Source organism: Chanos chanos, chromosome 5, assembly GCF_902362185.1.
Source record: "Chanos chanos chromosome 5, fChaCha1.1, whole genome shotgun sequence".
NCBI classification, from domain to species: domain Eukaryota; kingdom Metazoa; phylum Chordata; class Actinopteri; order Gonorynchiformes; family Chanidae; genus Chanos; species Chanos chanos.
In genome coordinates, this window is record NC_044499.1 from 45,524,691 (window position 1) to 45,538,964 (window position 14,274).

Here is a 14,274-nt window from a genome sequence, read left to right on the forward strand (position 1 = left end):
AATTTCAGTCTTGGACAGAGACGTCCAGTGAATGAGCTGAATTGGAAGAAATAGGCGATGTCGTCTTGTACGTCTAAGACCATCCCCAGCAGTGCATTTAGAAGTCTTTTTCTACACTGACCGACAACTCACTCTGTCAAGTAAAACGTGATGGGTGTAAAATCTTAATTACATGAATGGCGCCTCCAGTACATTCAGATGTATTCTATGTGAAGATATTTTCTGGGATGTATGGCAAGGCAACAATAACGAACTTCACGACTGCGGCGAGTCTGTAGGATCGAGACAATTTGAACCTACCCGTCACAAGAGAGCCAGTATTGTAGAAGGCAGGGTTTGTAACGGAGGAAGTGAATAATAAGTGAGCCAAGACATGGGTATACAACACTTTCTACTTCTTCTGATTTATTTGGATCCACTGAGCGTGTTATGTACTGCGACTGGGAAACGGGTCAGAACTGAACCTAAAAGACCTCAGAAGGTGAAGGAAAAGAATAGCACGGTGTCACCTCCTGCGTCCACACAGAGGATAACGCAGGTTCAGCCTCCTGCAGCGGGCAATCATGAAACCTGCCTGGGCTACTACGACGTGAGCGGACAGTTTGATAAGGAGTTCGAGTGCAACAACACTGATCACCGCTACTGCTGTGGCTCGTGTTATTTGCGCTTTTGTTGTCAGTTCGAAGGCAACCGACTAGACCAGAGAAGGTGCAAGAATTATCATAAGCCCCCCTGGGACCCTCCTGTCCCCCCATCTCCCACTCCAACAGGTGACACTTACGATCCAAGTATGGATCAAACGAACACCGCAGTCTACATTACTTGTGGGGTAATAGCTTTCATCATTGTCCTTGGGGTTTCGACAAAAGTTGCTTATGACAAAGCAACCCAGCCTCCTCAGGAAATGAATATTCACAGGTAAGGCGGGAGCTGTACCTACACTTTTGTCATCCATCACATGAATAATTCATATGCTCATGTTTGGCTTCCCCCTTTCTATTAGCTGTAGGCTATTTGTTTAAGGTTGACATCGACACTTTGTGCAAAACACCTTTTCTGTTAAGGAATGTGCACTGGTATTAATGAAAGGTCAAAACTGAATTTATACTCTATAACAGTTTAATTGGAATGGTATGTGAAGCTTCGGCTGGCATTGAAAACCCAGTGATACTGTGATCAGTGGTACAATGATAATTTCTCTCATTACGAAATATGGCAATTTATGACATAAGGGTCTTGTACTCATTACGTGAAACATCTCATCCTTGTACTGGTGTTTTCAAGGAGATCATCATGAAAGATGGCGGTAAAATTTACTTACGTGTTAGAAGTGCGTCTTCCCGCCCCCTTTCTGGGGACACGATCTTTACGTTAGCTCCACTGCAAGAGAATGTACAATGTGCCAGGAGTGAGTCGTGATGAAATTCTCGTGCAGAGCCTTGGAATTGGCCAGTGGCATGACTTTGGAGCTCAGGATAGACTCCCTCTGTGTTTGTGTTTGGTGGGAAATCTTAACAATTTATTTACGCATGCCTAAATCATACTCACTATTTGAACATCACAATTAGAGAAGCTTTTCTAACATAACCCCCTGGGCTGGACATTAGCTAAAAAGCCACTCAGATAATTTGTGGAAGGATAGATGGGGATTTTCCTCGTTGCCCCTATGCTATTCGGTAGATGATCCCTGCGAGGCAATCCTCTGCGTTGAATGATAAACAAATTACAGCAATACTGAGAGACTCCAGGGCATTGTCAGCCCACTGCTTTCCCTTCAAGTCATGTTGTCATGACTGTGTAGTGCAGTAGTTAAGCCCAGAACAGTAAAATTAAACTTATGTCAACATTACCCTCCATATTACTGTGACTTAATGCCTAATTCAAATATTACTACACTGCCAGCTAGTGTTTATTTTAATTACACGTTCTCCATCAGTCCCGTGAGCTTACCCCTCATCCCTCTGTATGCTTGTATTGTGAATGCATTTGGAAGTCATCTAAATGCATGCGATAGAGATTCCATTTTTAGATATATCAAGGTTGTCAGTCTCTCCAGGATGTCTTGATTGTCAGCATAGTTAGCCTCTGTTATGTCATTTCATTTTGTGCATATATACTGTGACATGTTTTCAGAAATATGTTGAATATGTATTTGCTTCGTTTGTTTGGAAATTGGCATAATAAGTAGCATTGTGCCAAAAAAAAAAAAAAAGCCAACCAACCAAACAAACAAAAAAACCCCTCATCCTTTAACTGTCCCAGCTGTGCCTCTGTGAATGACTCAAGCTTTGAAAAACAATTTACTATTTTTTCTTTGTCAGAGGAAAATAGGGACAGACATAAACAAACAAACTGAAAACAGATATAATGTAAACTCATTCTTTTGGTGACTTTGCCCTGCAAAAGCTACACAGAGCAAAAGTAATTCAATTGCTTCCCATAAAAGCAAACACATGTGTTACAAGCAGCTACTCTAGTCTTTCAAAAATGATGCCCCCCCCCCCCCCCCCCCCTACCCTGCATCACATGTACACATCAAGAAAGGAGTTATTCACGGATAACTCGTTATGTATGTAATCAAATCTTAAGTCCTGGTTTTGAAAATTCCTTAAATGTGTTTAAGTTTGCACGTCAGAGTCTGTTATTGGTGAAATTCTTATGTATTTGCTTTCCTTCACAGAGCTCTAGCAGACATTCTGAGACAACAAGGACCCATTCCATTATCTCAGTATGACTGTGAGAACTTTGCGGCAATGAACAGCTCACCCAAAGACAACACTCCGGTTCGAACGGGTTCCAAAAACCATTATACTCCAGTCCACACATCCAAATCAAATCACGGTAGGAGCAATGACGTTATTTTGTCTGGCGTTTCATATCCTGTTTCTCCGATAACTTTCAAAAATATGTACATTTTAAATGTCTTTTACCTTTTACAGAATGCTGATGTCCCTGTTTTTTTTTTTTTCTTTTGAACATTTTCATAAGGAGAAAAGAACTGTATATTTGATTAGGACAGATTATGGTATTTTTAATATCTTTAGAAGTACCTCATTACTCTTACTTTAGACTGCTTCAGGTCTGTAGATGATAGTTGCAATCTTCACATGTCTTAATGCACAAATTTAATAAAAGTGTACTGTAGAGAGAGTAGTATAGCATAGAAAAACATTTTTAGTGCTATTTACATCTTAAAATGTTTAAGATTTACTCAACGTATATAGAATATTTCATATATCCATTAGTTGTAGTTCTGGGAGAAAATATTTTGAGAATATATTTGTAATATGAGTCATATTGCATTGTATTTATTTCACGGTAAATAAATTAGGTAAAATATGTTATTTTTTAATCATATCATGTGTGTACCACATTTGCACAGAACGGTCTCGTAAGTGCAGATATATTGATATATGAAAAGGATGTAATACAATGCAGAAAAAAAATACAATTCATCAACATCTATATAACTGCACAGCATTTCCTACCTACACAAAAGTACAGAAACTGGGTACTGGTTGGTCAAAGAGAGCTGCTTTTAATTCATATTTGCTAGTTATTGCTACGTTGTCTAGACCAGTGTAGCTATACATACATGGGTTTGAAGACCTGTCTTTTCTGAAATGTCACATTACCATCACCTGCGCAGTTATGATAAAACTGCAGTTCATATGTTCCGTACAGGGATGTGATATCCCAGTGACAGAGTGAGGTAACGGCTGACTGTGCTATGCTGACCTGTGACCACGCAACGGCCGGCTAGTCAGACTATCAAGTTACACCACACTCCTTTTTGCTCTGGAGAAAGCTCTTCACGTCCGCCTCTCTGAGCGATTTTTGTCCGCAGCTGTTTTTTTGTGGTACAGTTGGGGGTTTAGTTTGATTCTGTTGCGTTAATGTGAGAGTCAATGGTCCGAGCGAGGGAGTTTGGTTTTTTTTTTTTTTTTTTTTTTTTTTTTTGCTGTGAGCCAGCTCTGCGCTCTGTTGTTTGGCGTGACCTTGTGTTGTCATCTCCAGCTGAGGTCAGCCATCACAGAGACTCACTACATATCAGTTCCAGAGACGCTGGCCAATATTTCCACCGAGACCCCCAAGTCCTGTCTGAGTGGATGTGAAAAACAGTGACAGGCGCTATAGAAGCGTGTGTAATTTGTATATAAATTGGACTTCTATGCACCGAACAGAATCTGCAGTGCCAGCTCAGACAGAAAATGCATATCCATGTGGCCTTTGGTTGTTATCTTAGATGCTGTCTCATGCACTATCACTAGCATTTTTTAAGATTCTGATCCATTCTAATAATCCGCAGTCAAAAGGCATTGAGAGGTTATTATGGAAATGTGTGTCATAGAACAAGAAAAACAGTGATACATTTTTATAGATTAGTATGGGGGGCAGATTTACGGAGAATTACACTGGCTTGTGTTGTGCTTATAGTTATTATTGTTACATTATTACAGTGCTTACCAATGTTAGACAAATCGTCGGGATTGCACTGTAATATTTGCTCTTAGGCTTTATGATTTATTGTTTTTGTCAGAACTGCATGAAAACAGCCAGCTGATGCACACATCAAAGATTTTTGTAATTCAAAAGATGCAAAACTGTCATTGGTGGAGAACAAATTGATCAATTAATAAATTAATTGATGCGCTAGGAATTGTTATGTATTAATGCAAGTTAAAACAATTCATTTCAAACCACTATGTGTTTAGCTTAAGGACATATTTGAGTACATTAATGTGTGTGTGTGTGTGTGTGTGTGTGTGTGTGAATGTTGCTTCGAGAGATCAACTCTGCATGCATAAATTTTTTCCTGGGTTATTAAACTATGATTTAATTAGTTTAATTAAGATGTAGTATGCCTATGGGCAATTTCATAATGATATGAAATCCACACAATTTTTACATCGTGGCCTTTACATTTTTTTCTCCTCACCAATTAATAGTAAAAATTTCCCAGGCTAAAACATTTCAGTAATGACGATGATTCTTCCCCACTGGGCTAAAGCAACCATCACCCACATCCAAGCGTGAGGACATTGGTGCTGACTGCATCAGAATGATTCTCCTCCTAGCTCACACTTGTGTCAAAGCTCAGCAGCTTGGAGCGTCTTGCTAATGGTCTCTGGCTCCATTGTTGTTAGTGTTTAAACCTCACTGAAAATGCTTTCCCTCATGGCAAGGCTAAAAGTTGAACTCACTTGAGAGAGCACTCTGTAAGCCCAGTATAACAGCCTGTTAAATTTAAACCACAACTCAAGAAATGGACCAGTGCAAGAAAATGCTCAGTTTGTCTGCTTACCTGTCTTTGAAGTCCTGTCAACTACTGCTTGAGGTGCAGGGAAAGTGAAGGAAATTTCTGATTTGGTCTGTTTTCCCATTGTTTACCCTCTGACACGCACTCATTTATTTTTCCCCCAGAAACTCTGTCACAGACTGGGTTTTTTTTCTTCTTTTTACCAGTGAATTGCATCAGCCGCACTTACAACAGGGTTCCTTAAATTTGGTTGTGATGGTCCAGAGTCCTGCTGGTTTTGCCCTAACCTCACAATAAGGGGCTGTGTTTTTTTTCCTCCAGGGAAACAGGTGTGTGTATCCTTAACCAATCAGACACCCCAATGTTTGGTACTTGTGAAAACCAGCATGACTCTGAACCTCGAGGCAGGATTTGAAAAGCCCTGATTTATTGACACCGTTTTGGGGTTTTGGAGTCTAGACGATCTTTACCAGCAGTCAATATCAGACATTTTGTTGTTCTAGTTTATCTTTGTCTTCATCATCATCATCTTCATCTTCTTCTTCTTCTTCCTCTTCTTTTTGTATGTTTAGGATGACTTTTAACTTAACTTTAAATCAGCTGCAACAGTGCAATTTAGAATCACGTATGTGTTCATGTGCAGAATTTTGCTGCTTATCCTTGTTTGCCCTTGAGAGGTACGCAGTTTGGTGGTGTGCTGACTGACTCTTGTTTGCAGCATGTGTTTGATGTTGTACTGGCCATTTTCAGGTGGACACTACTCAAAGGACAGTATTCGAGGAGGTGGAGGGGGAGGAGGACATGACCTTCACAACTTCATCTCCTCGGGCTTTGTGACTCTAGGACGAGGCCATGTGAAAGGTATAGTGCATTTTTATGTTGCCTCATACAAAACTGAATCCAAAGATACTTGTGTTTCACTTTTCACCCTTACTCCCCATGGGTTCACACAAGTGAGTGGGGCACGCCATCACAACCTAATGAAAAAGGAATTTGAACTCTCTGACTAAGGGTGCACATACACAAACCCAGCTCTTGGTTTAAGAGCGCTTGGTTTTAAACTGTTACCTCACACCATCGAGTTCATATTAGTTTTGTTTACAAACCCCTTGTTGTACTCTTTGATAATCCTACAACTGTTCAGTTAATACAACATTTGAGCACTTAAGCCATCCCCTGGTTTCCAAAGTTTTGTCTTCCTCTTCCAGGCTGTATCTTGGAATAGGAATAGGGTTTAAAGGGTTATGGGTTTGAATCCAAAGCTTGATGGTTCCAGTGTACTTCTGAGCAATGGAATCAACCTCATCGGGTGCAGCAGAGGTTTGTAACCTCCGGCATAGAAGTTAATAATTGTATTTGTCTCTGGATAATAGTGCCAAGTAAATATTTCTTTGATAAGAACAGTTTGTTTCAAGTGAGAAATGAGATTTAAGGTTTGTAACACAGATCATCTACATAAAACACAACTGCTCCTTCATCTGATAGCGGGGGGTAGTATACTCACCCACATACACAGGATTATTGCTATGTGTGAATTCCCACTGATGACGCACTGATCATTATGTATGTTGTCTGTGCTCTGTATGCCATACTTTTAAAACTCTTCTTTGAAAAAAAAAAAACCCCACATCTTTTTATGTTGCCTGTATACTCTGTGCAGAATGAACACTTGCAGGTATAAATGCTTGAAAAGAAGGAGACGTGAGAGAAGAACAAGCTAAAAAGAGACAGCTGAAGCTACATTAAATGGGTAGCCAGACAGATGGCATGCTCTCAGTACTTTAAGATAGCATTTAATTACTCTAAGTGATAAACATGCCATCAGTAAATGTTTGTTTTTCAAGAACCTGAAACTTGGGCTTTGCCAGATGTCCGTCATTTCTCCATAAAGCATTTTTGTATGGCCGAGGTCGTCTCTGGACGTGACATAACTGTATAAATCAAGAGATTCATCCCTTAATAAAGGGCCATGGATCATGTGTCCAGCTGGATCGGAGACAGAGAGTAGCATGAAAGATGTGAGTGGCCTTTCAGACAATTTCCATTATGAACTCTCTTTCCATTTTAAATTTCATTTCTTCAAGTACACCGCATTGACCTAAAATCCATTTATTTTCATGTGTCCGTCAAACACCACCCTATTCAAGTCGCTGGGTTTTTGTTTTTGTCTCCGTGGTCCCCTTTTCACCATAGCGGATTCATTCATGTGCAGCCATGGTGGAAGGGTTAGCTATTTTTGTCACTTGTACAATGAAATATGAGTGTTGTAACTCTGTTTTTCAGGACACTTTCTCTGTCTCTGTGGACAAAAAAACATCCTTCTGTTTTACAAACTTCTCTCAATGAAAAATCATTAGTCAAATGGCATCGCAGCTTATGACATAAATGATGAATGGAAATGAATATTCATTTACCCTCTCAAAAGGTCAAAAGCTCTTCCTTTCTTAGTCACTGACTGGCAGTTATTTCATCCGAAGATTTGGCATTGATCATTTTCATCAAACTGGGGCCTGAACTCAACAATACAGCTGAAGTTGTATAACAAAATGTGGTCCTTAATGCTTTGTGATGAAACGCAGCTTTGAAAGGTCAGGAGATAAATACATTTGAGTGCATTCATACCACCAGAGAAGTGTGTTGGGCTCCACAGAAAATCAGGCTGTCAGTGTTTGTGGCCATTGGCACGACTGTCATTATGGTAGTGCTATGCCCACTGTCATTACTGCGATCTGCTTGCAGCAAGGCGCCAACTGGACCTGTTGGTAGTAAATCACTCCAATCAATCGCAAGCTGCTCACTTGCCTCTTGCCATGCTTTATGCAATTAACACAATATTATCACTACATTACAAGCTTAATTTAAAAACCTAAATAGCCTATGACACTAAACAGTCAATCTTGGGAAAGGAGAATTACCAATTAATATACCTGTCATTCATTTTAGTCAAGCCATGTTCAAAATACAGACAACAGAAACTAATTTTCTTAAACACTCATTTTTATCACTGTTGTACGTTAATATTTATCGGTATTTCTAAGCTAAACAGCGGGCAGGGAAACTGAAATAAGGAAATGTGATTTGAGGATGGGCCATTCACAGGATGTAGTTGTTTACAGTATGAATTAAATGACTGTCAAGCATTGTTTTTGCTGGAAGAATACCCTGCGACTAATGTGATTCTGTAATGGCTTATTTCCCTGACATTACTTCAAAAGACAGAAACAATGCCACACTGACAGAATCTCTCTCTCTCTCTCTCTCTCTCTCTCTTATCTCTCACTCATTCTATATAATTTCTCTTCTCTTTCTCTTCTCTCTTATTCACTCTCATGCTGTCTCTTCTTTAATTCACCATAAGCAATGTCCTGTCAGTATGTTTCTGCCTGTCGTACCTCTGATGATCTTTACCTCCATCCTCCAAGCCTTAGCCAGACACGATCAAAAACCGTGCACCCGCCAGCGACGTGAATTTGTGCAGGTTATGTTTGAAATGGTTTGCTTATATTATTCACTTCACTGTATATCCATCTGATGTAACTACCTACACAAAGATGCAATGCAAAGCTCACTCTTGCAAGTCCATTATCTTGTCTGTTGTTCTCCACACTGAGGGCATGAGATAATGAAAAAGCACTAAAAAAAAAAAAAAAAAAGAAAGAAGAGTTTTAGGCAGTTTGTCTTTTGCATCAAGATGTGATTTTTAATTTGGCTGTTAAATAACCTCTGGTGCCTAATTACGATGAGATTTTATTGTTAGTTTGTAGAATAATGGAGAGGAAGCTGGGGTGAGGTCACAGTAAACTCTGAAGGAGGTGTAAACTTCAGAGATAGCACATTTCCCCCAGCCAGGAAGAAGTTCACTCATACCTCTTTTTAATAACCTCTAAGAAAACTGATGTAGGGATACAATTTGACTATTTAGTACCTTGCGTATACAAGTTAACACATATAGTGTATGAACTGTTCAGAGGACATTAATTTTCTTTCTTTCTGTCTTTCTTTTTTTGTGGCATTGGAGTTTTAGGGCAAAACTCCCATGGTCTGACCAGGAGGACACCATATATATTGAGCTGAGAATTCAGATGTGATCTTTTGAGCATCAGGTTATTTCTCTGCTCTTAAAGGGTTAAGTTTATAAGATTAGTTTGTACTACTGTAGAGTTTTGACCTTTATCTTGTCTCTTGTGTGAATATAGAGCTGCTCCCTGAAGAAAGTCGGTGTCTTTTCACTTTGCCTTATTAGTATTCCACTGATCACATCGCTTCAACAGAGCCTTTTGTAAAAACGAACAAACAAACAACAACACAACAACAACAACAACAAAAACAACTGCCTCACTCAGATCCCATTTAGAGATGTGAATTCAGTCCCATCAGACTGTCGATTTTGTGATGTCTGTGTAGTCCTGTTGGTTCTTTAGAATCTTAATCTTAAATTACACTAAGCTTCGTGTAGATTTCAGGATTCAGTCTACATGTGATCTGACTTTACTTATTGCACTAAAAAGAAATCCCTTAAGCTGTGCACAGACTGATAAAATTTAATGGTGAGTGGCCATCTGTTATTTGTGATCTTTTATGGTCTTGGATGTTGCCTGAATAAGTTTCCCCATTTCAGATGCATATGTGAGTAATAGCTTTAGCTACTCAACTTTGCCTGAACTTCCATCCAAATCTGTTGTAATATTCTGAAAATATCTGAAAGTTGTCTTGTTGTCCTGTTTCATGAAACACACTCTTTCAAAGTTCTAAGAGTAGATGACTTGCCATTGGCCTGACAGGATGTTTTGTGAGTGTGTTTTGTGAAACAGCTGCCCTGTTATTTCCATTAACTGAATGACCAGCCTTATCCGTAGACTGAGAGTGAGCATACGTGTCTGATAAAGATATTAAAATGTAACACACTCAGTCATAACTTGATTGCTTGGGTACATTTTCATTCTCTGCTACTTACCTGTTTTATTTATGAAAAATTCACCCCGTGCTACTGATTTAGAGAAGAGATAATTGCTTCTAACATAGCTTCACTTCTGACAAAGCCAGCAGACAATCTCCTCACCATTGGAATTGATTTAATTTCAGTTGCGATGGATTCGAGTTGGTTTTCAGCAAAGATGATTATATTGGAAATACATGTTTTACTATGATTGACAGGACTCTCAGTATAGCTGGTTGGAAGAGAAATTGGAATTTAAGTGATTTAGCATGGTTGAGAAGTCATTAACACTTACTGACTGGCATACATACACAGAACAAGATGGAAACCTCATTGATGCTTGATTGCAGTTCATTATCTTATGGAAATATAGTGTGCTACTCCATTTTGGAGCCCAACTGTGCTATAATTCATTTGAACCCCATTGCGATATGGCGCCTTTTAACATAAATGTTTTCTTTTAGAGGGGCAGATTTGCAGTGGATTATCTGTCATTGTTTGGATACTGATGGGTTTTTGTAGGGCCAACAGCATACCAAGATGTAAATGACTATAGCCGAAAAGAGCGTAAGTGAAATAAACGAATGAATAAATAAATAAATAAATAAATAAATAAACCTTGGAGATAATGATAACTCCCATTTAAAACAATAAACTCGAGAGCTGGATATGTGATTATGAATGTAAGAATATACAAGTATTTATATACAGTTAAATAGCTTCTCCAAGGGGCAAACAAAATATGTAACCCCTCCCCCCCCCCGAAAAACCCAAACAAAAATAAACAAACAAAAAAAAAACCCACCAGCAACAACAACAACAACAACAACAAAAAACACCCCAACATTTCTTTCTGGTTTAAAGGGTATGAGGATGACGCCGGTGACCAGAGACTCTTCCTGCTGTTGACAGATGTGTCTTTGGGATTTGCATGATATGCGAGATAATGATTAAGATCTGTGGGCAGGTGACTTGGCCGGCCTGTCAGTGTTTTTACCGTCTAATTCATTAGTGTGGCAACAAACAGGAAATGCCTCCTACTGCGTCCACAAACAGCAAACTCTGTAAATGTCAGCCCAGGCAGGCTCCTGCTCCGCTGGCCCAGCTGTCTAACTCAATACTCCTGGCATGCTGAGGCCCTGTCTCTTAGCTGCAGGCGCCAAGCAACTGATAGCACTTTGACTCTACTCTACTCTTCTCCGCGCTCTCCTCCATTTGTGACATACTGTTATATTCTTATGCCCCCCCCCCCCCCCCCCCCCCACCCCCTCAAAAAAAAAAAAAGAAAAGGAAAGAAAACCTCGTTTGATTATGCATGATTCTACATGGGCTGTTTATAATGGATGAGATTGTGGCGAAGCAATACAATTAGCATCAGGGAATTTCATGTGCTTGTAAGATTGAAAACACAGTTTAATTTAGGACAGGAAGATATTCATTCTTCTGTGAAGCGAATTGAAAGAATTTTTTTTTTTTGTGTGTGTGCTCATTTTAAGACAAAAATAGTAATTTTTGCTGCAGGTGTGAACAAATAAATAAATAAATTAATAAATAAAAACAGATGAGGAACACAGTGCCTTTTTCTGTCTTAAAAAAGAGAGTACTGTGGAATCCTTAGTGCAGTTACCATTATTTTAATTAATCTGACACTTTTCATTTTGTGCAAAAGCTGAGTGCTAGAGTACAATTTAGAGCAGCAGAAAACAACAGCTAGTTTGTCTAAAGTAACCCAATCAGAGTGCCCACCACGCTTGATCTAACTGTCCCATCTTCAGTTACCAGGTTAGAGCTGAGACTTGTTCATGATTGTTAAATAAAGAGACATTACTGTCTGTTCAATGAATAAATTTGAAATGAAACCAGTTCATGGATGCATCTGTGCCAGTCTTTAGCTGTTAACACCACAGAGGAACAATAATTCTTCAACAAAATCCTTCCACATGAACAGCCTACTGTCAGGGTGACAGATGTCCGGACACTTGAGTTTCAGGAGGAGAACTTTACCCACTTATAGATGTAGGCTACAATGTACTGATGGTGGTGATGCAGAGATTTTCATACTGAGTATGTTTCTTCTCCTGAGCTCTAAAATATTATTCCCTCATGCACATTTGTCAAACGTAGCCAGTCACTTAAAATCGCTTCAAAGATCATTTACAAGAGATTCTTCCTAATTATGTTGTATTTAGTCTCTTGAAGTTTAGATCCTGAGGGAAATCATCATGCCTCTGGGTTCCTTCTTAAATCCCATTCAGCTGCTGAAATTTGCTCACCTGTGTGTGAAAGACACTTTAAAAATCTCATAATTCAATATTAACATGGCCCTCGAAGCAGAAGAAACTAACTGCTCATTTAATGTCAGTCTCTTAAGTTTAACTGATTGAATTCTTACACCAAAGTAGCGTTACGTTAGATGTTTCTGTATGCAATTCAGAACAGGGTGTAGAGGCAGAGAAGAACTGGTCGCCACATAGCAATAAATTACTTGACTCAGTTATCTTTTTGGACGGGCTCTTGAGTGTATTGAAAGAACTGAATGTGAGTCTCCTTTTATCGACCACTTATTACCTTGGGATGCAGAGGGCCTTTCCAAGGCCAAATAAGGAATGACCACGGTGTGAACGAAATGTCAGACAGTCTTCTTCAAGGCCCTTTGCAGAAATCTTTACATCTACTTTGCAGGCTCCCCATTCTCTTCAACTAATGGAAATTGATCGTTAAGTCTGTGAATCTTCTCCGCTTGTTTATTTCAAGAAATCATTGTCATATATTGAACCATCAAAGCAATAATGCGTTTATGCATACTTTTTAATGAACATCATTAACAGTTTGTCCACTTCATTCCTGATAAATTTCTGTGACATACTGTCAAAACATTTGTATTATATTTTAATTGTGTCACCCAATTATGTTGTTCACTTATTCATTCAGTTCACGTTTTTTTTTTTTTTTTTTTACAGATATTAAAGAAAAAAGAATGAATAAATTTGATATTATCACTCTACATAATGTAGATGAGGGCTGCCAAGGACAAAATGACCGCTGAGCAGGTGGGCAGTGTGGGTAGATTTCATCCAGAGTAGTCTGTAATGGTCTCTTAGAAACAATTGAGATTGCTAGAGCTCTTTGTCTTGCAACAAGTTGTGCCACACAGGAAAAACAACAAGGTTTTGTTTTTTTGTTTTTTTTTTCCCAGCAAGTTTGAATAGAGGACAAAGAAGAGCAAATACTTTGATGTTTAGTTGGCTAGGCCACTCGCTAATGTGTAGCATCAATCAGAGTGCTCTCTCATTGCGGGGAAGCACTTTTTTTCTTTCTTTCTTTCTTTTTTTTTTTTTTCAAATCAGTGCTCATTACAGTAAGTGCAGATATTTTATGCATCATTTGAAATGCAAGAAGTTTGTCATGCTAATTTTCTTCTCTTAGATTTGTTATTTATTATCTTTGAAGAATCTCAGGATCATGTAAAGAAGAGGCTAGTTCCATGAATCTTCATCTCAGCATTAAAAGCCTGACACATTAAACGTATAACTGTAATTGTGCCAGATAACCCTCACTTTTACCTCAGTAAATTTTGCACCCACTTAGAGATTAATATACCATTCTGGATTATTGCCACATTTCTATTCAACGAGAATATTAATATCAGGATAAATGCCTTTCATTATTCTGCTGTATGTTGCCCATTATTAAAGTAGCTGAACGTGTAGTTGATATTTTTTTAATGCAGAATTATTGTTCCCTGCTTGCTTGAGTAATAATGCTTTGTGCAGTCACCATTTAAATATCACTATATTATCTTCTAAAGAACAAATTACATTGTAATAGGCTTTTCCCTTGGTCATTTGGATAATACTGACCTAATGTGGTCTTAAAATTCAGACTGAAGTTATGCCATGCATACAAATTATTTTTGTTGTTGTTACTCTGTTTTGTTTTTTTTTATTATTATTATTATTATTATTTCTGATATCTGTCAGGTGGATGTTTTATTTTTACTTGTGTGCAGGGGGACCACACACAGACAGGTTACCAAAAATATTATTATCCCTCATATTTTGGAGGGGGGGCAAAATTC

General features: G+C 38.7%; 1 protein-coding gene across 1 annotated transcript in view; it reads left to right on the forward strand.

Annotated features, from left to right (window-relative positions):
• Positions 1-373: 373 nt before the first annotated feature.
• Positions 374-14,274, forward strand: part of LOC115813234 (shisa family member 6) — a 38,985-nt gene continuing 25,084 nt past the window's right edge. Inside the window, exons 1-3 of the mRNA XM_030775849.1 lie at positions 374-918; positions 2,681-2,841; positions 6,011-6,121. Of these exons, the coding sequence (XP_030631709.1) occupies positions 374-918; positions 2,681-2,841; positions 6,011-6,121 (817 nt within the window). The remainder of the gene's footprint in view (positions 919-2,680; positions 2,842-6,010; positions 6,122-14,274) is intronic.